Source organism: Danio aesculapii, chromosome 21, assembly GCF_903798145.1.
Source record: "Danio aesculapii chromosome 21, fDanAes4.1, whole genome shotgun sequence".
In the NCBI taxonomy this organism is placed as follows: domain Eukaryota; kingdom Metazoa; phylum Chordata; class Actinopteri; order Cypriniformes; family Danionidae; genus Danio; species Danio aesculapii.
Genome location: NC_079455.1, coordinates 4,669,889 through 4,696,248, shown reverse-complemented (window position 1 = coordinate 4,696,248; position 26,360 = coordinate 4,669,889). Strand labels below are relative to the sequence as shown.

At 38.3% G+C, this 26,360-nt stretch overlaps 1 protein-coding gene across 1 annotated transcript in view; it reads right to left on the bottom strand.

Annotated features, from left to right (window-relative positions):
• Nucleotides 1-26,360, bottom strand: part of tcerg1b (transcription elongation regulator 1b (CA150)) — a 44,348-nt gene that overhangs the window by 7,677 nt on the left and 10,311 nt on the right. Inside the window, exons 4-15 of the mRNA XM_056445951.1 lie at nt 24,448-24,715; nt 21,109-21,357; nt 14,836-15,024; nt 14,422-14,522; nt 14,256-14,344; nt 11,849-12,009; nt 11,655-11,730; nt 8,059-8,194; nt 5,783-5,872; nt 5,588-5,706; nt 2,942-3,092; nt 1,525-1,689 (exon numbers count right to left, since the gene is read on the bottom strand). Coding sequence (XP_056301926.1) covers nt 1,525-1,689; nt 2,942-3,092; nt 5,588-5,706; nt 5,783-5,872; nt 8,059-8,194; nt 11,655-11,730; nt 11,849-12,009; nt 14,256-14,344; nt 14,422-14,522; nt 14,836-15,024; nt 21,109-21,357; nt 24,448-24,715 — 1,794 coding nt within the window. The remainder of the gene's footprint in view (nt 1-1,524; nt 1,690-2,941; nt 3,093-5,587; nt 5,707-5,782; nt 5,873-8,058; nt 8,195-11,654; nt 11,731-11,848; nt 12,010-14,255; nt 14,345-14,421; nt 14,523-14,835; nt 15,025-21,108; nt 21,358-24,447; nt 24,716-26,360) is intronic.

Below are 26,360 nucleotides of genomic sequence, written 5' to 3'. Positions count from 1 at the left end.
ATTTTAGCTCCAACCCTAATCAAACACACCTGAACAAGCTAATTAAGGTCTTACTAGGTATACTTGAAATATCCAGGCAGGTGTGTCGAGGCAAGTTGGAGTTAAACCCTGCAGGGACACTGGCCCTCCAGGACCGAGATTGGTGACCCCTGGATTAAGGTGTTTACATGTCTGTACTGCACTTCAATGCGACTAAGGCATACTCCGCATGTCTTAATTCGATTTCTGTTTAGTTCGATTATGACTTTAGTCAGATTAAGGTAATAAGTACATTTTAAACTTTAATTATATTGTTCAATTAAAATTATTTTTTTTGTCTAATAAAAGATTTTTCTAGAGTCATCCGCTATAATTTTGTGGCACAAAAGTATCGACACCGTTTTGGCACCAGTACCATTTTAAAAGCATCGATTTAGCAGGTATTGAAATAACCCCAAACGATACCCAACCCTAATCCTGTGATGTCCACTTGGCAGTGCACTTACAGTCGAATGGAACAAACCCCTGAAGAGGTACAGGAAAAATACAAAATGTGCACAGCTGGGGGTTGTGAGGACCAAGATTGAGGACTGCAAGATTGAGTGACTATGAATGTGGATGTTGTAGCCAGAATAGCGAGTAGGTGAAAGTGTCTTGTTGATGTCAGAGAACTGCAAAATTTAAATTGTAAGACCAAAATTTGGCATAAACGGCAATCAAACAGCGATCCATCCTGCCTTACATCAACAGTTCAGGCAGGTGGTGTTGGTGAGTGGTGTGATTTCTTGGTACAATTTGGACAAAAGTCTCTCAAGAACGTTTTAAGCGACTTGTCGAGGAAAAATTAAGTCAGTTTTGAATGCAAAACTAAGTCCAAGCAAGTACTGCCAAGGTGTTCCTAATAAAGTGGCCAGTGTGTAGATTAATAGTTCATATTTTTCAGGATGAATTTGTAGGGATGTGCCATTATTTTTTTTTTCCAGATCGGGCATTGACCTGATTCAATCCAATATTGCACATGTACTGTCTGTGATTTTAATCCTAACAATCATGTCGAACATTCTTCATTCAAAATTGTGTCATGTTTCTTTACGACACACAAAGACAATGAAACACTCTACAAGAGTATTGAATGTTCCTATAATTACATCTGACCAGTAGATTAATGCTTACAGTATTGCATAAAAGGACTTTTTAAAATATTGTTACATTCTGCCAGGTGTCTCAACAATCAAGTACTACAGAGCGATATGAACTGTTCTTCATATACACACACACACAAAGTAAAAAGAGGAAAAATGGCTCAAAAATCTGTTGCAAAGAACTGAACATAAATAAATAAGACTAATCGTTCACAAATTTGATCTGCAATAGATTGAGAAGATATTTTTGAAGTTGATAGATCTTGCATAGGTATAGAAATTGTACATAGTTAAAACAAATTGTGCTGCCATCAGAGTAGTTCTAAAAAACATTGAAGCATCCCCTTCAATTTGCATTGATTATTCCGGGACAACAGATGTTCCTGTTATATATTCTTCTCACCTTGGCCTGCTTCTCCACATACTGCTTGTAGAGTTCTTCTCTAGCAGCAGAGCTCTCCACAGCTTTATACCGCTGGTCCGTCTCCAGCTTATCCTTCACTTTGCTCCAGCGCTGAGTGATGTCTACATGATGGTCTGACAGCAAATCAAAGAAGTCTTGCTTGACCTGCAGCCAGAAACACAATGTATCACTCAAAGTTTTCAGTTTAATAACAACCACCAAATTTTCAAAACTTCCAGTAAGATTTTGTTTGGCCGCAGTACCAAAAACGACCATCAGATGAGCTCCAGTTTACATTGGTCACCCCTGTTTTGAGGAATATGAATATTTTTTTCAATATTTTGACAATATTTGTTAAGTAGACATAAAATTCAAACGTAACAAGGGAAGTTTAAAGGTATTTGAAGTGAATTTCACCTCTAAAAAACATTTATATGTGGATTGCTGTAGCAAAGTAACCCTTTCCAACTGATGAGTATCCTTGTTACTATTGCTAGGTAATACCAATGACCAGATATGGAAACAAGGAATTTTAAGCTTTCACGATACATAGTTTGTTATGAATGCTTTATGTTCAAGCTACAATATTGTTGATTAAAAATGTAATTACAAATGGTCTTACAGGTTTTATGGTGTCAGTAAATGTGCTTTAATCTATTACTCTTACAACGTAAGCAGTCAGAAACATGATTTATACCAAATTGTCTGTTTAATATTAACAACAACAACCAAAAAAGCTAATTTCAACTACAAATTTGAAGTTGATAGGTCAAAAAAATGAGCTTACAGTAAAATTGTTTGGCTGCAGTACCAAAAACAACCAACAGATGAGCTCCAGTTTACATTGGTGACCATACAAAGGTGTCCCCCATGTTGTGAGGAATATGAACTGCATTTTTTCAGACTTTTGACAATATTTGTTAAGTAGACATAACATTTAAAAGTAGTATGGGAGGTTTGGAGGTAAATAAAGTGAATTTCACCTCTGAAAAATGTATTTGTGGATTGCTGTAGCAAAGTAATCCTCCCCAACTGATGAGTATCCTTGTTGCAAACTAATAAATAACTCTTGCTAGGTAATACCAATCACCAGATATGGAAACAAGGAATTTTAAGCTTTCACATGATACATAGTTTGTTATGATTGCTTTATGTTCAGACTACAATATTGTCGATTAAAAATGTAATTGCAAATGGTCTCACGGGTTGTAGGATGTCAGTAAATGTGCTTTATTCTAGTACTCTTCCTACATAACAAAAAAGTGGAAAAATACGTGTTCAGAGGTTTTAGACCTCTTTAATGATTTATAGTTTATCATGAATAGATGTAAAACATTGGTGATAGTGATGAGTTAATTTATCTCACTCATAAACAGTCAATGAAAGAAGTGTTTTTTGTCTGATTGTAGAAGCAGACCTTGTCTACTTTGTTTTTGGAGTCTTCTTTGTCCTTCTTTCTGAAGGCGGTCATGAACTCTGTGAACATCACCTCTCGGTCCTTCATCTTATCAATGGCCTTGAAGCGAGGATCCTTTGAGTGTTTTGCTGCAAACTCACTGAATGTGGTCCTAAAAGGTAAAAGCGAAAGTAATGGCTCAACTATGGGTAATTAAAACAAAGGAAAGTAACAATACTTGAACATTATTTTGCTTTGTATGCTTTAGTTTTGGTATAAATTCCCTTAATGAGAGATGCATTGAACGGTTCATTCAAACGATTCATTCAAATGGGTGATTCATTTGGAAACAGACAAAGTAGCTGTATTAGATTAAAAAGAGATTCAAGTCAGGGATGAAACACAGAAATGTTTCTCTGAGGTTGCATTCACACTTGTAGATCGATTGCTTTGTTCTGAAACGGGGATTACAATTTTTACAAAGTTGCTTTTTACATATGGTGCTGTTAACTTTCAAATGGCTAAATTTCGAAATGGTCCAAAATTGTTAAAAAAAAGTCAGGTGCGAGTCAACTCTCCTCAAGCTTTGGTCACACTGCCCTTTTCTCCCCATAGATTTCCGTTCATACGCACGTGAATGCGTCAAACCGGAAACACAAGATCGTGCGACAAGTTTCGCAGTTCACTGTGTCAGAAAGTTCAAGCTTGCTAAACTCTGACCTGCGAAATCGCATCACATGATTGCGTGAGACCAATCGAAGATCAATACATGACCTCTGTGGACAGAAATTTAACACATGGACCAATTGCTCGCTTTTTTAAATGTCTAATCGTCTTGTTTAAAAATATGAAATGTTCAAAATTCTAATTTTACTGGTCACATACACAGTACTATATGAAGTGAAACTCATGTCAGATCTGTTCGATGTTGCCTTAAACTTATTTCTATACGCCAAGGATTGTAAAAATACCATCATAATCTTTTTTTATTATTATTCCATTCTTCATTATTTTAAAATTAGAATAAGTCTTTTAATAATTTGTCTTCATACACATTTTCATTAATAATTGTGAGCTTACTCCTACTCACGTGTGTTTGTGTCTCTATCTATCTATCTATCTATCTATCTATCTATCTATCTATCTATCTATCTATCTATCTATCTATCTATCTATCTATCTATCTATCATCCATTAATTATCTATCTATCTATCTATCTATCTATCTATCTATCTATCTATCTATCTATCTATCTATCTATCTATCTATCTATCTATCTATCTATCATCCATTAATTATCTATCTATCTATCTATCTATCTATCTATCTATCTATCTATCTATCTATCTATAATCCATTAATTATCTATCTATCTATAATCCATTAATTATCTATCTATCTATAATCCATTAATTATCTATCTATCTATCTATCTATCTATCTATCTATCTATCTATCTATCTATCTATCTATCTATCTATCTATAATCCATTAATTATCTATCTATCTATCTATCTATCTATCTATCTATCTATCTATCTATCTATCTATCTATAATCCATTAATTATCTATCTATCTATCTATCTATCTATATCTATCTATATCTATCTATATCTATCTATCTATCTATCTATCTATCTATCTATCTATCTATCTATCTATCTATCTATCTATCTATCTATCTATCTATCTATCTATCTATCTATCTATTATCCATTAATTATCTATCTATCTATAATCCATTAATTATCTATCTATCTATCTATCTATCTATCTATCTATCTATCTATCTATCTATCTATCTATAATCCATTAATTATCTATCTATCTATCTATCTATCTATCTATCTATCTATCTATCTATCTATCTATCTATCTATCTATCTATCTATCTATCTATCTATCTATCTATCTATCTATCTATCTATCTATCTATAATCCATTAATTATCTATCTATCTATCTATCTATCTATCTATCTATCTATCTATCTATCTATCTATCTATCTATCTATCTATCTATCTATCTATCTATCTATCTATCTATCTATCTATCTATCTATCTATCTTCACATTTTCATTAATATTTGTTAGCTTACTCCTACTCATGTGTGTTTGTGTCTCTCTCTATCTATCCATCTATTCATTTATATATCTGTATATCTACATCTCTAAACAGACAGAGACAAAAAGACAAACAGACACTCACTTGCATAATTACCATCACGCATTGTGTTGTTGCCCGCTTTGTGATAGAATTGCTTTCGCTGTTCACCAGGCCGGTAAAAATCTGTTAATTTTAACCAAGCTGAGATCTTGTTCTGGAGATCTTGGACCAATTATATTTTATTTAAAACAAAATGAGTCTAATATTCATGTTCACATATGCCCTAATTAAGCAGAAAAACGAAAGTTCGAAAGCAATTGACTAGGCATGAAAGCACTCTGAGTGATCGTATTCAAAATTTTACTTCACCCAATATAAACTTCTTATTTGTCGAACTGATGTATAAAATCAGTACCACACTGTAAGCAACTTCGTGCATAATGCATATTTGCTTAATCCAATCTGTTTTTATGTGATATTTAAGCCACGTTTAAGAAGGTTACATAAGATGTTTAATTATTTAGTGCTGAAAACTGTAGAAAAGGCCTGTTCAACAGACCTAGTGTGAAGTTTGGCATCTTCCATCATCTTCCGGAAGTCATCCTTAGACTGCATGAGTTTATTCTTCTTCTCCTTCCTCTCCTCTTCAGCACGAGTCTTCACATACTGATCGAACACCTGCACAGTCAATGGAGACGAGTTCACAAATCTGCCCACTTCTGCTCATTCAGGCAAAGCAGCAAATGGCACTCACCAGCTTCCGCTCTTTAGGGTTGAGCAGTAAATACCGAGGGTCAAACACAATCTTGTGCAGCTCTTTGTCCCAAGTGGAAAAAGCAGAAACCTGCAGATATGAAGTGGACAGAAAAAATTACTCTCCAAACAACAACTTATGCAATGGCTGTTATAAGAAAAACAAGTCAAGTGAATCATTACTCAAACAACTATTGGAACCCAATAAAAGAATCATTTTAATATTGCAATTACAGCAAAATTAAATTAACATTGAATTACAATCACCAACAACTACACTACTGAACAACTGGATATTAAAAATATAGTAATAAATGTAGAGCTTCCATATTTTTTCTCATGTGTTCACATTAAATGAATCAGCACAAAGTGAAAACATCTCGAATATCTAATGCAAAGGTACATTCTCCTGTGGTAAGAGCAATTATTTGGCAATTCATGCAACAAAGTAGAACTAATGCTTTTTTTTTTATATGTATAAAAAGCAGATAGAGATTGTAGTATGAACAGTGACAAAAGGCATGAACACTACTGTAAAAGTAGGACTGGGCGGTATGACTATTTATTGCACAACTCAATATGTAGTATTTGATTTGCTGTCAATAAAAACACTGTATAACCTTATGTAACCCACTGGTCCTACTGCACCCAACCCGGTCTAAGCTGGGATCGAACTGGCAATTCTTTGTATGATAGTCGGTTGCTCTAACAAGAAGGTTAAGGACCATGGACCCTAGCATCTTTTTGCTTGAGCACTTTTTGAGTACCTGCATAGCACTTCACTAGCTGGCCTCCATTACACTCATCCCGCTAAATCTCACTCCCATCCCGGACGAGCCCCCACTTGTAACCCACCTGTTATACTGAATCTGACCAGGTCTAAACTGGGATCGAACTGGCAATTCTTTGTATGAGAGTCGGTTGCTCTAACAAGACCATGGCCTCTAGCATCTGTCGCTAGAGCACCTTTTGAGGTCAGAGGAGTAGGGTTTACCTGCATAGCACTTCGCTAGCTGGCCTCAGTTACACTCACCCCCCTAAACATCAGTCCCATCTTGGAAGAGCCCCCATGTGTAGCCCGCCGGTCCTACTGCACCCAACCCGGTCTGAGCTGGGATCGAACCGGCAATTCTTTGTATGGGTGTCAGTTGCCCTAACCAGGAGGCTAAAGACCATGGTCTTTAACGTCTGTCGCTAGAGCACATTTTGAGGTCAAAGGAGTGAGGTTTACCTGCATAGCACTTTGCTAGCTGGCTTCCATTAAATCTCACTCCCATCCCGGACGAGCCCCCACTTGTAACCCACCGTTCTGCTGCACCTAACCAGGTCTGAACTGGGATCGAACTGGAGATTTTTTTGTATGAGAGTTGGTTGCTCTAACAAGGAAGCTAAAGACCATGGCCTCTAGCATCTGTCGCTAGAGCACATTGAGGTCAGAGGAGTGAGGTTAACCTGCATAGCACTTCACAAACTAGCCTACGTTACACTCACCCCCCTAAACCTCACTCCCATCCGGGGAAACCCCCATGTGTAGCCCGCTGGTCCTACTGCACCCAACCTGGTCGAAGCTGGGATCGAACCGGCAATTCTTTGTATGGGAGTTTGTTGCTCTAACAAAGAGGCTAAAGACCATGTCCTCTAGCGTCTGTCGCTAGAGCACCTTTTAGAGGTCAGAGAAGTGAGGTTTACCTGCATTGCACTTCGCTAGTTGGCCTTGGTTACACTTATAACTGCTCATCCATGTTTCATATCTCTCATACTACAATGTCAACATGCTCTCATTTCATTCATCTGATGCCATCTTGCATCCAATACAGGACTTCTGTATTGATTTTAGGGGTAAAAAGATAGCACGTTAACAATCATGAAATTGATCTGAATCAGGTGTGTTTGGTTAAGGAGACATGAAAAATGTGCACAGCTGCTGATCCATCGTGGTTGAGAAACACTGATTTAAACTGTGTATTGAGCGTGTATAGGGTGTTTTTAGCTAAAAACATCTAAACAGAATTCCTAAAGATATCGGTCATACCGCCCATCCCTATCATCAAGCATAAATCATCTACCACCACGTCACTCAATTCAAAAAAGGACAGGGTAAGAAAGTGAAGTGACAGAAAGAGCAGAGAGGAATGTAACACTCTAAATTACATCATATTACAGAATGATAGGAACAAGAATGAACATAAGATTGTACCTTGGTGGGCTTCCATTCAGATTTATGTGTCTAACATTACAGAGCTGGTTAGAGTATTGCGTTGGATTGAAGTGTTTTACCCCTCTCTCCAGCAGCATGTCCCTGAACTGGTTCATGCGGGCCTCCAGGGGCACCAGGGCCCGATCGCGAGCAGCCTTCAGCTCGGCCTCCACGGCCACATCTTTCGCGGCTTCAGGCTCCTTCACATCGTCCTTCCTGAAGAAGTGAGAAGAGGACGATTGTAAGGAAAAACATTTTTAAACTGCGTTACTCTTTTGTTTGTTTGTTTTGCTAGTATGTAATGGTTAAAAACTGAAGAGAATCCCCTTTTCTATCAAATTTCACTTAATAAAAATACCTAAATCTTTTGGTAGTCAACTGAATTAATTTTATGATCTATTTTAGCGGAGAAAAACATTACACTCATAGAAATAGAAGCTCGTAGAAGCTTAATTGAAGTATTGACTATTCAAATCTAATTAACCATATTTTAGTTTGACAGCCTGATTAAGCTAATTGAATGTGAAATGAGTTCAAAGTCAAAGGAAGGAATTTTCCTTGTAGTCCTTATATTGGGATTAGGGATGCAACGATTAACCGATTTCACTATTAACCGAGCTTTAATTTATCATGGTTAATTAATCGTAAAGGCTTCTCAAAACCGCGTTTCTGCATAGAACAAAACTGCTGCAACTAAACGTTATGCCAACTGTCGAGAACGGCATTGCAAATCTATGCAACTGGCCTGAAGAGCAGCAATCTCACTCAGTAGGGAGGTCACATTCGGTTCAAGTGCCTGTAGACTAGTCGTCCACTCGGATGTTGCATTTTCCAGACTAGTTAGTCTCCCATTGTGTGCTTTTAAATCTGAAGTTACCACCGTTAGTGAGTTGTGCACTACTTCCCACAGGGACGATATTTCTTTTCGAAGCTCAGCTGTACGCATGTCAAACTTTTAGTGAATTCTGGTTTCCAAAAGCTTGATTGGCTGCCATTATTGTAGCGCCAATAATCGTGCTTGTTTTGTCTTTGGATGACTCGCGGTCACAGTAAAGCTCGTCGAATCAGTCTTTTTCTGACGCGGTGCTTTCGACATTAAGGCGCAAGGTTCAGAAATAGTCCACAGAACAATTTAGCAGCTGTGACAAACTTGGAGTGCGTTGCAACTATGTATAGATCTGCACGATTAATCTAAAAAATATTGTGATCTCGATTTGACCTCCCATACGATCTTAATTCAGCTTTTCTACATTACAGCCAACGCGAAGCATAAATGCGATCGCACAAGTCTTCACATTGTTTTACATAGCCTATGTACAGCAACATGGACACCTCCAAATGGCATTAAAAGTGTCACATCCTGTATTTATAAGCTACTATTCAGCCAAAATGTCATTTCTGTCTTAATGTAATGATGTATTTGCAGCCGCGAAATCACACAAGCTGACGTACCGTTTGTTTACTACCGAGAGGACACGCGATAACCCACCAATAATGTCTATTTTAGTGAACAGAACCTGCATAAGCTTTGAATAACAGCTAATAAAGTTGTAAATAATGTTCAGTTTGTTGCTCCGGGTAATCGTTTGGAAGTCGCGCAGGAAGTATGAGTTGCATTCGTTTTTTTTTTCCAAAGTGACTGATTTTACCAGTGGAGAAAAATGGTTAATAATGTTCTCATTGACAAGGATATGTTTCAAACAATAATTCAACTTCAGAATTATGAATAGTTGTATCATCACTTTACTGTAAATTAACAAACAGGACATATTTAAAGTCTGTTCAAGTCCACCAATCCAAGTCTATACAAAATTGAGCATTTTAACAGTAGAGCTACACATAGGCCTAATATTATTATTGTTGTTTTAGCATATGTTTGAGAATAACAATAATAATAGTACTCCTACTCATATTAACCTTTATTTTATAAATACGGAATCGTGAGAAAATCGTCATCTTGATTTTAATCGTGATTCTCATTTTAGCCAAAATCGTGCAGCCCTAACGATGTATTTAGTAAATTTAGTTTGCAAAGCTCCCGATTTTGCGACTTCACATGGCGGATGCTAATCTGGAGCTCAACTTATTTCAACTGTACGCCATTTAAAGTTACGAGCTTGCACACCAAGGCTAAAGCCTGGTTTATACTTCTGCATCAAGTGATCGGCGTGACCCATGGCAATTGCAACGCACATAGCCATGCATTTATACTTCTGTGCGCTGTTTCTGTTGCTCTGCAATAACACGTCTGAAACGCTAGCTGGCAGTAGGTGTTTATGTTCCTCTGTGTCGAATTTCTCCGCTGGTGTTTTGTTTTCTCTGAACGCTACTTTAATGTACAAGTGGCTCAAACTCACTCATGTTGTGGCTGGAATCGGCGGATGCACAACAACTTTAATCATAAGGTAAACACAAAACAACAGTCTCCATCTGGAGCTCCTTCACGGGACTCCACGCTTGTAACTACTCGCTGCATTGGGCTCACGCAGCTCACACCTCCGCCCACACTCGTCAGGGCTACCAAGCCAACCAATCACAGACCTTGCGCTACGCGTCGTTCCATTTTTGAGAGGTGTTCGTCAGTGTCGCTGGTGGCCACGGTGAGGGCTATGCGTCCACGCGTAGGCTGCGCTGTAGCATATGTGTGCGTTTGAGGCAGAAGTATAAATGAGCCTTTTAAAGGGAATCTAATATGTAGCTTAGATTTTCATTAGACAAATACAATTTTTTTTAATACCTAATATTTAATTATTTATATATTCATTGTTCTGTCGTTTATTTTCAGTGCAAAATTATTATTACTCATGTTTAAATGCCAAAAACTTTTTTCACTTATTTTTAAGTCCAAAGATAAGTGGACTATTGTTTGTTTTTTATAATTATTTTAATTAATTAAAATTAATTTTGTGCTGTATTAATTAGTTACTGAGTTTTCATGTGATTTACTAAACTAGCAGTGTTTTGAAATTAATGAATGCATAATTATCGTGATTATTCCTCAGACTGTAATCGTACAACCAAAATCTACAATCGTTGCATCCCTAACAGGGATAAGTGGTTTATAATGTTTATAATGGGTTTTGAAATCTTCAAGCACAAACATTCATATTTTTTTGCCTTTGGTTTCTTGAAAACAAATCCCAAAATCTTTATTATGTCAATACACATGACTGAAGGGCTGAAGTTTGGATGGTTCACTGGGGTTTGCCTAACGAAGGCTAAAAAGAGGTCAAACAAGGTGGGTTACCTTGGAGGCCCATGTTGGCATCGCCAGAGCTTAGAAGCGTTCCCTGAAAAATAGTCCCCAGTGCAACAGGACCACTGTTTGGGGTCAGGGGGAGGCAGGCGTGAAGGGCACTGATGGGAAACAGTGACTGATTTGATTTGGTCAATGTTATGGAGTCACCACTTTTCACAGACCCAAACTAAAGATTAGCACAGCTAAGACAAGCATTGGGTGCACAAAAAAAGTCGCCGAAGATTTCCTCAACTGTGACACAAAATGATCCAATCAACACTGGTGGTTTGGAAGCAGTCTCAATTTCTTTTTTCTGTATATGATTAGAAAATAATCTGTGATGCTTCTCCTCTCTGCTATATCATACACAATCTAGGTGCTCTGCAGGGCTCAATGCTTGGCCCCTTATGAATCCTCTTAACTGCCGTTGGTACTTACTTCCTCTTCTTAGCTTTAGAAGGCTCGTCGTCTAGCATGTCCTCCATGGCTGTGTCAATCTCTTCTTTGTTGAAACCTGCATGCAAAATAAAAGTGCTTTTAAATAAAAAATAAACTAATTTTTTAGCTGCTTTACCGACAAAAAGACCAAAAAAATCTGCAATTTGAATTTATGAGGTCACAGATGGTTTCACCTATTTTCTTGTTGTCATCAAGGCCTCTTTTGTGGGGAGGCTCTTGAATGTATCTGTCCACATCAGCGCGGCCCACTAGCTCCTCGGGCCGGTCCCACATAGACAGTCGAGTAGTGGGGTTGTAGTAAAATACACGTTCATCTCCAGTCCAGACCACACACCTTAAAAATAAACAACAACAGAAATGCGTTCCATTTGTAAAGGTCTAATGAAATTAAAATAAAGTTGTATAGGTGCTGCATGTTAGACTTAAGAATATAGGCAAGATAGTGTGCTCCAAAATGTACATTAGGAAAATATAAACATCCAAAACTTGCAGTTCTTCATTTCCAAATGGATCAACAATTTTTTTGTCACCTCATACTTCCATTTCTCATCAAATCGTCTGACCAATCAAATGCTCTTTAGTATCTGACATGCCCGCCCTGTTCATAATGCTTCTCATTTGATTTTCATTTAGCTCAGCCACTCTCACATCCCTCAAAAAAACTAAATACTATTAGCTGTTTTTAAAAGGGGGAAGAACTACAGTATGACCGACCCCGTCTTCATGTTTCAGTTAAGATGACTTCAATCATCAAAAAAAAAACAAACAAAAAAAACAATTAATATTATTAATAATAATAATAATAATAATAATAATAATAATAATGCAAACTTGATGGGACCTTTAATGCATATTGAAAGACAAAAGTTAGGAGCATCTGTAGAACACTTACAATTATAGAGATAAATTACATTATGAACTCTCCCTCATGTGTTTTCAAACCTTTCTGAGTTCCTTCTGCTGAAAACAAAAAAAATTTATAATTTCCAAATTTACTTTGACTTGTATTACATTGCAGACTGTATAAACACAAATTTTATGTTTCGTCTGGTCAACTTCATTTCATTTGTAAATATAGATCCTTTCCTGTTATTCAGACAAGAGATTTAGGGCTACTAATTCGGTTAATTGGTTAAATGATGTGATTTGAAACAGGTGATGTCAACAGGAGATTATGATTTGGTACAAAAGCAGACTAAGAAAGATCTAGTCCTTTAGGAGCAAAGATGGGCCGAGGATTGCCAGTTTGTCAACAAATCCGTAAGAAAATTATTGAAATGTTTAAAAACAATGTTTCTTAAAGAAAGATAGGAGGACATTTGGATATTTTACCTTTAACAGTGCAGAACATCATTAAAAGATTTAAGGAATCTGGAGGAATTTCAATGCATAAAGGACAAGGGCGCAAGCCTAAGCTGAACAACAGTGATCTGCGATCCCTCAGGTGACACTGTATCAAGAATCATCATTCATCTATAAGCGATATCACCACACCAAATACCAGTGAAAACTGCACTGTGCCAAAAGGAAGCCCTACACTAACAGGGTCCAAAAGTGCCGTCGACTTCTCTGGGCTATGAGGCATCTGGGATGGACAATCGCACAGTGGATACTGTGGTCAGACGAATCAGTATTTTTTATTTTTTGGGGGGGAGAAATGGACACTGTGTGCTCCAGACCAAAGAAGAAAAGGATCATTCAGACCATTACCAGCAACAAGTCCAAAAGCCAGGGTCTGTCATTGTACGGGGTTGTGTCAGTGCACTTGGCAAAGGTAACTTTAACTTCTTTACTGTCACCTTTAACGCTGAAAAGTACATGGAGATTTTGGAGCACGATATGCTGCCTTCTTTTCCTGGGACGCCCACACAAATCCAACAAAACCACATTCCGCACACATTACAAAGCTCTGGCTGCAGAGAAAGGATATCGGTACTTGACTGGCCTGTCTGCAGTCCCGACCTGTTTCCAATAGAGAATGTGTGGCGCATTTTGAAGTGCAAAATGCAACAACGAAGACCTGTACGGTTGCCCACCTTAAGGCTTGTTTGCAGGAAGAATGGGACAAAATTACACCTGAAACACTTCATCACTTGGTGTCTTCAGTCCCGGCAACATTACAACGTGGTAAATGCTTTATTGTTCCACCTTTTTTTTTTAAATGTGTTGCAAGAACCAAAATTGGAATCCATTTACTTAAATAATAATAATAATAATAATAATAATAATAAAATCATGAGGAACACATATACTATTTGTTGTATTATCTGCAATGAAATACAAGTTAAAGTAAATTTAGAAATAACTAATTTTATTTGCGCTTTCCATACTGTCCCAACTATTTCTGATTAGGGGTTGTGAGAAACTAGGTAACATTATGAGTGGGTAGTTGTGTGATGTACGTCGAATTACCAAAACCATGTGGTCACTTTTACAGCATGCATTTAGGGAAACTTCTAATGCTATTCTCTAAATAAAAGTTGTCAAGACATTGTTGCGTCTGCTGTCCTCCTATCCTCTCTGACCTCTGCAGCTTATCACACCCACAATTACTGAAATGGAGACAGGAGAAAAGCTTACCAGGGTGTACCAGGAATGGGATTTGTGGCTACAGGTTTGCCCTTCTGTGTGGCTTTTTCCTCCTCAGTCATATCTTCTTCCCTGGGCAACTTCAACATCAGAGACATGATCAATAATATTTCCAGAACCTGCAATGTTTAAACCATTTGTGAGCTATTAAACTTACCTCTTTAGATTTCCCGAAGTCAGCTTTGGCTTCAATGTCTATAAACTTTAAATCTGAATTGATATTGTTATGGCCATCTCTAGCCTTGTCGCTGTCCTTATCTGCTCAGACAAAAATAAGTAGCATTTCTGAAAATAACATACTGGCATACTGAAATGTTCGTTCATCTGTTTGAGTTTAACGCCACGCCAGCTTCCATAGCCATTTTCATAGCAAGAAAAAGATTATATTAAAAGTTATACAATTTATTTTGGCTAAAAACTCTAAACCTGTCTTTGCATTAACAGTGTTAGAAATAACTTCAAAGAATAATCTGAATAACAACCTAAAATCCAATAGAACATGATCAGTTACACTGCTTTGACATACTGAAATGCAAGAGTTATTGGTCAACCTCCCAAACTTCTGGAGTACCTCTCTCTTTTAGTTCAAGAGGTTTCTCCCAGGTGGACTCCAGCGTTCGGTTGTTGTAATAGTAGATCCTTCCATCAGCCGTCTTGAACTCGGACCACTCAGGAAGCGGAATAGCACCCGCCAGAGACATGGGAGACGCAGCGATAGTTAGCTGAGGATGCATCATGGGAACTAAAGGAGGGCCCATGCCTGATGGCACAAAGAAAGAATAGCACTTAGCAAACAAATACAATTATATTATTGTATGTTTATACATTAAAGCAATTGACAAACAAATAACTAGACGAGAGAGGGGAGAGAGAGTTAATTTTATTGCCATTTCAGCTTCATTGGCTATGTCATGGCAAAAAAAACCAGATCAAGTTTACCACATTTTATAAATACCACTTTTCTATAATTATAAAATATAATATACCAATTAAAAGTCATTAACAGCAATAAATAATATACCAGGTAAAATACACAAGTAATAATAATGATAATATATAATATATACAATTTTAGAAGGATTCACATTTAAAAATATTTCATGTAAAGTCTCTCCAGATCAAAATTGTTGTCTGATAACATTAAAAATAGGGCATTGCGGCAATGCGGCATCTTCTATAAACAATCCCATCATGTCTTGACTTAAAAAATAAATTAGATTTTGTTCCTATGTCTGGCTGAATTTCAAAAAGTTTATTATCTGGGCACTGATCCCATTCTGCTTGCCATTTGTTAAGAGCGTAGCCTTTTATTAGTGGCTTTAGATCCGAAGGTGGGATTTTACACTCCTTTAGCTTTCCTGCAAGGGCTGTTTTGGTGGCTTTGTCGGCTTGCTCATTTCCAAATAGTCCAGTATGTCCTGGGATCCAGCAGAAGACTATATTATAAAACTGTCTCTGTAGTTTGTTCACTTTGATAAAAATGACGATAATAATGTGATGCTCCAGTTTAAAAGAATTTAATGTCTGTAGACAAGATTGAGTCTGAAAAAAAATATAAAATTGTGTCCTTCAGCATTTTCAATGTGTTCCAGAGCTAAAAAGAGAGCCTTTGCTTCTGCTGTAAAAATTGAGCTTTGATCTAGAATGTGAATGCCGTAGTGTGATCGACCCATTACTACTGCTGCAGAAACATGACTGTCCTTCAGCAGTAGTTCAAATAAAATATAAAAAAAATAATAACAATACCAATAGATGAGAAGAAAAAAGATATACACGTTTCACAAGAACACAACTGGGGATGAGTGAGGGTTCCTTACTGATCTGCTCTTTTTCAATGTGTCCAAATACAAAGTAAAAGTCCATCTTATATATATATATATAACTTGCCGTTTTAATTGAAGTTGGGCAGTCATGTACAATATTAAATATTAAAACAATTTTTTTTGTGACTTCTGGGGTAAATATCCATGTATATGCTTAATGTATCTACGCTTGAGTCACTGGGCGTCACAGGCACTGTTATTCAATGGTTCAGTTCCTACCTCTCGGACAGGTCATTCAGGGTGTCGTGGAGGGGAGAGGTGTCCAACCTACAGCATCTATACACTGGGGTACCTCAGGGCTCTGTGCTTGGACCACTTCTCTTCTCTATCTACACGGCATCTTTAGGAACAGTCATCCAGAAACATGGTTTTTCCTACCACTGCTATGCTGATGACACCCAGCTATACCTCTCTTTCCACCCTGATGATCCCTCGGTTCCAGCTCGCATCTCAGCCTGCCTGTCAGACATTTCACTCTGGATGAAAGATCATCATCTCCAGCTTAACCTCATGAAAACGGAAATGCTTGAAGTTTCTGCCAACCCGACTCTTCACCATAACTTTTCAATCCAGATGGATGGAGCAACCATCACTGCATCCAAAATGGTAAAAAGCCTTGGAGTAACGATTGATGACCAACTGAACTTCTCTGACCACATTTCTAGAACTGCTCGATCTTGCAGATTCGCACTCTACAACATCAGAAAGGTCCGACCCTTCCTATCTGAACATACAGCTCAACTCATTGTTCAAGCTCTTGTCCTCTCCAAACTGGACTATTGCAACTCTCTGCTAGCCGGGCTACCAGCTAGTTCTATCAAACCTCTTCAGCTGCTTCAGAACGCAGCAGCACGAGTGGTCTTTGATGAACCCAAAAGACCACATGTCACTCCGCTACTCACCCGTTTGCACTGGCTTCCAGTTGCTGCCCGCATCAAATTCAAAGCTCTGATGTTTGCTTACAAAGTGACCTCTAGCTGTGCTCCTTCGTATCTGCTCTCACTTCTGCAGATATATGTGCCCTCCAGAAACTTGCGTTCTGTGAATGAACGTCGCCTCGTTGTTCCATCCCAAAGAGGGAAGAAATCACTTTCCCGAACTCTCACATTCAATCTGCCCAGTTGGTGGAATGAACTCCCTAACTACATCAGAACAGCCGAGTCACTTGCTGTCTTCAAGAAACGACTAAAAACTCAACTATTTAGTCTCCACTTTTCCTCCTAATCTGCAATTGCCTCTCTGGCTATACCACTAACTGAGCCCTCTTTCTCTCTCTCTCTCTAAAAAAAAAAAAAAAAAAAAAAAAAAAATTTCTACTAATGTTTTGCTTCTTAGACTTTTACACACCTGAAACTTGTCTATAGCGCTTGTTCACTGCTGCTCTTATAGTTGTGTAAATTGCTTCCTTGTCCTCATTTGTAAGTCGCTTTGGATAAAAGCGTCTGCTAAATGACTAAATGTAAATGTAAATGTAAATGTAAAAAAATTGTGTTCCCCATTCTATTTTTCAAAATAATAATATTATTTTTATTATTAAATTAAATAATATTTCATTAAATATTTCTAATTTTAAATTAGTGATAGTCTTCCCACTTCACATGCCTTTAAAATGAGTCTTAAGACTAATCATTTTAAGCAGGCTTTCTTATGCCTATTTTAATCATGGTATTTTACATTTAAGATGTGTTTGTATTTGTAACTTTCTCATCTTTTATGCATTTGAAATTGTTTGGCATTGTTTTATTAATGGTTTTTGGCCTGTTTTTGGTAAGGTGACCTTGGGTGTCCAGAAATGTCTTCTTTATAAATGATATATACTTACTGGCCACTTTATTAGGTACACCTAATTTTGGTTCATATTGACATGATAGCATCACGCAGTTGCTGCAGATTTGTTGGATGCACATCCATGAGGCCATTTGAGTACAGTGAACTCATTGTCATGCCATCAGAAGATGGATACACTGCAGTCATAAAGGGATGGACATGGTCAGCAACAATACTCAGCTCAATTGGTACTAATGGACCCAAAGTGTGCCAAGAAAATATCCCCCACCCCATTACACCACCACCAGCCTGAACCACTGATACAAGGATGAATCCATCTTTCATGTTGTTGACGCCAAATTCTGACCCTACCATCCAAATGTTGCAGCAGAAATCGAGACTCATCAGACCAGGCAACGTTTATCCAATTTTCTATTGTCCAGTTTTGGTGAGCCTGTGTGAATTGTAGCCTCAGTTTCCTGTTCTCTGCTGCTGTAGCCCATCCGCCTCAAGGTTGGACGTGTTGTGCGTTCAGAGTACTCTTCTGCAGACCTCAGTTGTAACGAGTGGTTATTTGAGTTACTGTTCCTGCCTTTCTATCAGCTGGAACCAGTCTGGCCATTCTCCTCTGACATCAACAAGGCATTAGCGCCCACAGAACTGCCGCTCACTGGATATTTTCTCTTTTTCAGAGCATTCTCTGTAAAGCCTAGAGATGGATGTGCGTGAAAATCCGCAGTAGATCAGCAGTTTCTGAAATACTCAGACCAGCCCGTCTGGCACCAACAACGATGCCACATTCAAAGTCACTTAAATCTCCTTTCTTCCTGATTCTGATGCTCAGTTTGAACTGCGGGAGATCATTTTGACTATGTCTACATGCCTAAATGCATTGAGTTGTTGCCATGTGATTGGCTGATAAGAAAGTTGAGTTGGCGATCAGTTGGACAGGTGTACCTAATAAAGTGGCCGGTGAGTGTATATAAACCAATAGTCATCCAAGGTCGCCTTACAAAAACAGTGTTTCCTCTAGGATGTTTTCCAGCTGTGGCGGCAGGCCTTTTTTTTTTACACACATCCAACAACTACCTGTGGCGTTAGTTTAATGACAAATGTCGTGAGCGCAGTAGAAGTTGAGATCGCATTTATGTAATAACCTACGAGCGTGTGAATCTCTTTGCTTGCGCGCTGATTTCCTCTGCTCATGCACAAAACTTCTTGCACGCCTTCTCAAATATAAGCCGCTTCAAGAGCGCGCAGATCTTCATGTGTGCTCTCAAACAAACGCTGCTGAGTGCGATTTAGCGTGTTTATGTAACGAGTATGTCTCCAGCATTTATTAGATTTACTAGGAATATTTATGAATGTCTCCAATAGACCTACAGAGTAGCATTAATGCATCCTAAAGTAAAGTGAAACGACTAGGTGCATCACGCACCTGTCAGCACGTAACCTTAAAGAGTTAAACAAATGACGCACAGCACTTCTACTGTTACAGAAAAGTTTGTGCTATTATAATTTACTTACCCTTTAATACGTTTTGGTGCGATTATTATCCGCTATTAAAAAATAAAAGGTTTTGAATGGGAAGCTGTAATGTAGCCGTGGCGGTATGAATTTTGACGTGGCGCCCCGCCATGGAAGAATGAATGTAGCGGAAACCATGAAAAAATATGCCAAAAAATTGATAAAACCATGCCAAACATAATTTCATATATACATATATATATATTCTTTTTATAAAGTGACAATTACTGACCACTGGTAACTCTATTAAATATTTAATTATAACAGAGATTTCCATGACTTAAAAGGATAGTTCACCCAAAAATGTCAATTTTATCATCATTTCCTAAAACTTGTTTCAAACCCTGATGTATTTTTTTTGTTCAGTTAAAAACAAAAGTCAATGGAAGTCAATGGTTACAGGTCTGCAGAATTTTTCTAAACATATTTTGTGTTCAACAGAAGAAACTCATAATGCTTTGAAACAAGTAAAGGATAAGTAATTGATGACAAAATCATGTTGGGGTGAACTTTTCAGTTAACACCAATAATCTTAATGACTTATTTTTCTATGACTTATTAAATAATAATTGTAATTTTTTTTTTTAATAAAAAATTATTTAAAAAAATAATAATAAAATAAAATCACCAAATTTCCCAATAAATGGAGTGAACTCAGTCTGAATGCACGTTATATGTGAAAGGAGTGCCATCTACTGGTTAACAGAGTTATTTACGTTCACCACTATACTAAACACACGTATTATTATGTTTTTATTTCGAGGGTCAGTTCACCAAAAAAAAAAACTGTATTACTATTTACTCAATCTTGAGTGGTTCCAAAACTATAAGTTTCTTTCTTCCGTTAAACACACAAAAAAAAAATATTTTGAGGAATGCTGAAAACCTGTAACTATTGACTTCCATAGTTTAAAAACAGATACTACGGAAGTCAGTGGTTACAGGTTTTCAGCATTCTTCAAAATATCTTCTTTTGTGTAGGTGAAGGATGTAATAGATGATGTAATTTTCCTTTCAGGGTGAACTATTCCTTTAACACCAATAATCTGGCTTACTTTTCTATGCAATAAAAATAAATACATTTTAAAAATCCCAATAAATGTAGGGAACTCAGTCTGACCACACTTTATATATGAAAAGAGTGCCATCTACTGGTTAACAGAGTTATTTATTATCACCACTAAACTGAACGCGTATTATTATGCACCTAACATGTATAGATACATGTACCCTCAAGTGTTTCCAAACATTTATGAGTTTCTTTCCACTCATAAAAACAAAAGAAGATATTTTGAAGAATGCTGAAAACTTGCAACCACTGACTTCCACAGTATTTGCTTGTCGTAAAGGTTTGAAACAAGTAAATGATGAGTAGTCAATTACAGAATTTTCAGTTTTGGGTGAACTCTCTCTTTAACTTATTTCAGGATTTCTGCAGGCTTCTTCAAGTCAAATGTAACACTTTTAACACCCTTTAAAGATAATTATGAATGAAATTTTAGAGTTACACAGGGCTAAACACTCCAGGTTACTTCTGTAAATAGTTTTTGTATTAATGGAATATCATGTAAAGGGATGTGTTGCTTTAGTTTTCTTTCCATGATTAGGGAATTCAATTTAAAGAAGTAAAAATGTATAACTCAAAAGATTTGAACCTTTATTTTCTCTCTTGCCTCCATATTTTGCAACTTGAAGAACTTTCAAGACATCAATTCATTCCTACATACCAGGCAGAGGGATGTGCATTCCGGGTAGAGGCACTCTGAACGGAGGTACCATGACAGGGGGGAACGGTATTGCAGCAGCCGGCGGGGCCACAGGCAGGCCGGGAGGAAGACTCTGATGCAACAGCGGCATCGTCTGCACTGCAGTGACTGTAGCCGTTACTGTAGGTACACTGACCACTGCCACAGGGGTCACGCTGACACTAACAGGAGGAGTAGAGACCACTGGAGGCATCTCTGACACCACAGACGCTACAGGAGGAACAAAGCAAAAAAAAAAGAACACAGATGACTAGATAAAACTTTGCAGATGTTTTAAATTGGTAAAAAATATCTACATTTTTTTTTAATTACCTCATAAAAAGCACAATATATATTTTTAGCATCGATAAAGTACAGGATCTGCAATAGCCGCATTTCCACTATCGGGCCAGTGCGAGCCAGGGCTTTAATCGGGCCAGGCCGGGCCAATAGCCCGGGAGGTTGAGAAATGAGGCCGAAATCATGTCGCGTCTCCACTGTCGGGCTAGTTGCTCGCAGCGCGTCACGCAAACACCGCCCCCAGAACGTCCCCCGAATCAAACGTCACACAACCCGTCACACAACCCGCCCACTTCAGCGGGAACAAAAAACTCAAATTATAACCACAAACACAACCTGGCATCACTACGAGAGCTGGAAGATGGAGAACACCGAAGCGATTGCTTTTTTACTGTTTGTGGTCTGTTGGTGTAAGGCCAGACAGCGATCCCTGGATAAGGACATTCGAGTTCGGCGGCATTTACTTCGAACACAGATTTTGGCTGCTATCCATTTTTTCTTCTTCTTAGTGAGTTGATCAAGCACGATAGCAAAACAAAGTTAAGGGAAGAAAGCATCTTGTCTCCTCTTTACTTGACAGGAAAACTCCGCCTTTGTACGTAACCCCGCCCCGAAGCCCCAGTTGGCCCTCCTTGGCCCAAGGTATTCGGCGGGCCGAAAAAGGCCGGACGCTGGCCCCAAGGAAGCCCCGCTTTGGCCCGATTACGCCCCGGAAGTGATAGTGGAAACGCGACTGGCCTTGGCTCGCTCGCTTTAGGCGCGATAGTGGAAACGCGGCTATTGTCTACTTTAATATGTTTAACTAGGAGCCACAGTTCAGAAAACAAGTCATTTGGGGAATCATTGTTTAACCATAATAGTGTAAAAGTTTATTATTTTCATATTAGTAAGGGCCACTTTACAAAAACATTATTTTACATCAGTTGGGATGATTTTTTTAGGAGTGCATCTGCATAAAATGTACAAAATAATAAAAATAGATATACTTAATAAAATAAAACACAGATTTAAAGAGCCCATATTATACATGAAATAGGGTCATATTTAGGTTGTAAGGGTCTCCAACAACAGTCTAATATGCATGCAAGGTCAAACAACACTTTGATGGTCTTATAATCTGCATTTATTTTTACCTAATTATCCCAGCGACTCCCATATGAATCGTTCAGCGATTCATTTGTTCCCAAACCCGTCCTCAGCGCGAAGCTAATCTGCGCTGATTGGACCGATGACAGCCTGCTGCGATTGGTCGACATGGACAAGGCTTCAGCGCGAGACAGTGAAACGCCCAGCAGCTAATCAACAATATAAAAGTATTCACAGTGCATACACGCTTCATAGTGGATTTTGGCTGCCAGTGGGTGAATGTAAATACAGACGATGGACTAGAAAATACTGACGACTAACTATTTTATTGAGCAAAAAGTCCAAGAACTGGCGAGGAGATCTCCTAGCCCGTCGCAGTCTACTTGCTCTTTTCACACACGCATGCACGCACGCACGCGCACACACACAGGGCCGGCGCGTCCATAGAGGAGACCTAGAGCGGCAGAATAGGGAGGAGGCGGCGCTCAGTTATATCCGCGAATCGCTCCGTTATATCCGCGGCGCTCAGTTATATCCGCGAATCGCTCCGTTATATCCGCGGCGCTCAGTTATATCCGCGGCGCTCAGTTATATCACCAAGCCCCCACCCCCCCCGGTCTTCAAATTCAACCGCGACACCCCCCGGTCCTCATTTTACTAACGTTTTCACTATTGGGTTGAGGGCGGCGTGATGAGGAGACACACACACACATTACCCTCAGAGGAGACACGGAGACACACACACACACACACACACACACGACACACATTACAATCCTCCCCGAGGACACAACACACATGCCTAGAGCGCCAGTTCAGCTTGCTGGGTGCAATTTAGACACCTCACCTCGAAAACTGAGCTGAACTATTTTGAAACTTGACCGTTGCATGCGTGTAGCAACAGCTGACGATCCGTGAACAAAGCGGCACGCGTCACATTTTCAACGTGGCTTTACACGCGATTTGAGAATATAAAGAGTTAACCTGATACAGTGAACGCGGTTACAAGTAACAAAACACAACTAAATACATAATGTGCAAGATAGAGTAAACGAGGCAATAATTTTATTCGCACGTACTTACACTTGTGAAATGGGGGAAGAAACTGAACCATGATGCACTGATCCATGTTCTGACATTCTTTAATGATCCTTCCTTTAACAAACCGATGAAGTCTTCTTTTTAAGCATGTAATTTCCAGAAGCACTCGATCTGCTCGAGGCTGGACTATAATGCTGAGGTTTCATCTTTGATTAGACTGTCAATAAAATCCATCTTCACAGCGTGACTTCCACCGGTGTCTGTCTGTGTGTGTGTGTGTGTGTGTGACTTTTTTTCTGTTAGTGGGCGGGGCCCCAGGTTTCAAATCTCCCGGGTTTGCGCGTGCAACTACTTGTGTTTCGTAGCCGCGTCATCGCGAAACACCTAATGACTCGTTATCAAGATGACTCGTTTATAGCACAATGAGTCGACTCTTTTATAGATGAATCAATAGTTTTAAACACTGTACACTTACAGATTTAAGCCTTAGCTGGATATTTCACTTCACTTAGAGCTGTGTTACACACTACATGGAAGGGCATTTTCAAAAACCCATAATATGGGCTCTTTAAATAATAGATTTAAATCTAACCATTTTATAAACATCGCTTTATGGAGATATTGAGGTACAGAAATTGAATAATCAAAATGTAAAATAACATGGTATAGTCTTCTTCGCATAAATAATTAATCTTTGTTAAACTGGCAAACTTTATAATCGTGTGTGTTCAAATTGTTTAAATTCAACTGACATCCTGCAATGTGACTATAGCAGGTTGGCAAGTTGTAATATCGCTGCTAAACCGATATACTGTGCAGTCCTAATTCATTTTACATTCAGATATATCTGATTGGGAACAATTGACCACTCTATAATGTATATGCAGTACTCACTGATGGAGGGTTGTGATGCAGTCGGGGCCGGACTAGTGCTGGGGTCGGGGCTGGTGCTCAGGGTGTGGGAGGGGGACAGGCTCTGGGTGTCAGTCACAACAGTAGCAGTGGTGCTAGCAACATTAGCAGAAGCTGTGCTGTTAGGAGCTGCTGCAGCTCCTCCAGACTGAGCTGCCATCAGCGGGTTAAGCTCTGACTGTTGGATGATCTTCACTCCTTCTGGTTTGGTCCAGGCTGACTCGCGTGTCCGAGCATTATAATAATAGACCTGGAAGAGTGTTAAAGAAAGGTTTCAAAAGTCACTGGATGTTCATGCTAGGATAGATCAGGAAAGAGGACAGGTTTGTCCAAGTTATGAAGCATGCCATCTATATCAGATGTAAAAAAGCTGGTTCATGCTTTCATGACTTCTAGGCTGGATTACTGTAATGCTCTGTTCGCTGTTTGCCCAGCATCCTCTATTAATAAACTTCAGCTAGTACATAATGCAGCTGCCAGAGTTCTTACCAGGTCTAGAAAATATAATCATATCACCCCAATTTTATCCTCCTTACACTGGCCGCCAAGTTTCATATTGATTATAAAATATTGCTTCTTACCCACAAAGCTTTAAATAATCTAGCTACTGTTTATCTAACCAACCTTCTGTCTCGCTACAATCCAACCCGCTCTTTAAGATCTCAAAACGCAGGGTTTCTGGTAGTACCCAGATTAGCACAGTCTACTAAAGGAGGTCAAGCCTTCTTATTTATGGCTCCCAAACTCTGGAATACCCTTCCTGATTATGCCAAGACCCGTGAAAAGATGATGCTAATCAGAGGACCTCAAGGACAACACATACAAAGAGATGTTGCCAACCAACAAGGACTTCAAGAACACCACATACACTTAATCCACTTGAATAAACATGTACACATGGACATCACCTGTATGCAATAAAGCTGCAGGTTAACTATGTCTGTATCTAATAACTTACATCTGATTGTAACTTTATCTGATTGTGATGCAATAACGTGCACCTTTTGTAGAGCTGCTGTGAAACAATAATTATTGTAAAATGCGCTATACAAGTGAACTTAAATTGAACCAAAACCCTAAATTGACTATTAGGTTCACCTAAAAACTAAAATTGTCTTCGTTTACTGACTCCTTACTCGTTCCAAATATTTTTGAGCTTCTCACTTTGAACACAAGAATGTATATTTAAGAAAGCTGGAAACCTGTAGCTGACCTGACTTCCATAGTATTTGTTTTTCCTACTATGGAAGTTAATGGTTACAGGTTTCAAACTGTCTTCTTTTGTGATCAACAGAATAAAGATACTCATAAAGATTTGAAACCACTTAAGAGCGAGTAAAAAGGGAGTAAATGGTCATTTTTTTGGGTGAACTATTCCTTTAAAAGGCCAAAAATGATCAGGAAACACGGAAATAGAACAAAATCTGTGATCTAGAAGTCTTTCCAGAAGAGATTTGGGCCTGAATTGCAGTTGAAAGATGAAAGAGACAACTTTTACAGTATGTTATAAAGAGTAAATTATCAATTCATGGCCTGACACAGTTTCATTTTACTAGAACTTCTATGTTAAGCTGCTTTGACACGATCTACATTGTAAAAGCGCAATAGAAATAAACATGAATTGAACGAATTAAAAATAAATTTGTACACAGATGTTTAGGATCAAAATTTCAGCATTGTTTCCTCATTAAAACTTACGGTAACACATTATAATAACTACACACTATGAATCATTAAGAATCAGCAAATAGTTAGCATTAGCATTAGCTCTACATTAACAGACGTTAATAAGCAGTTTATAAATACAGCTAAAAAACTATTCGTGACTAACAAGCACATTTATAAGGTGCTTAACGATTGTATTTTCATACTTTGATTACTCTTTCATTACTTAA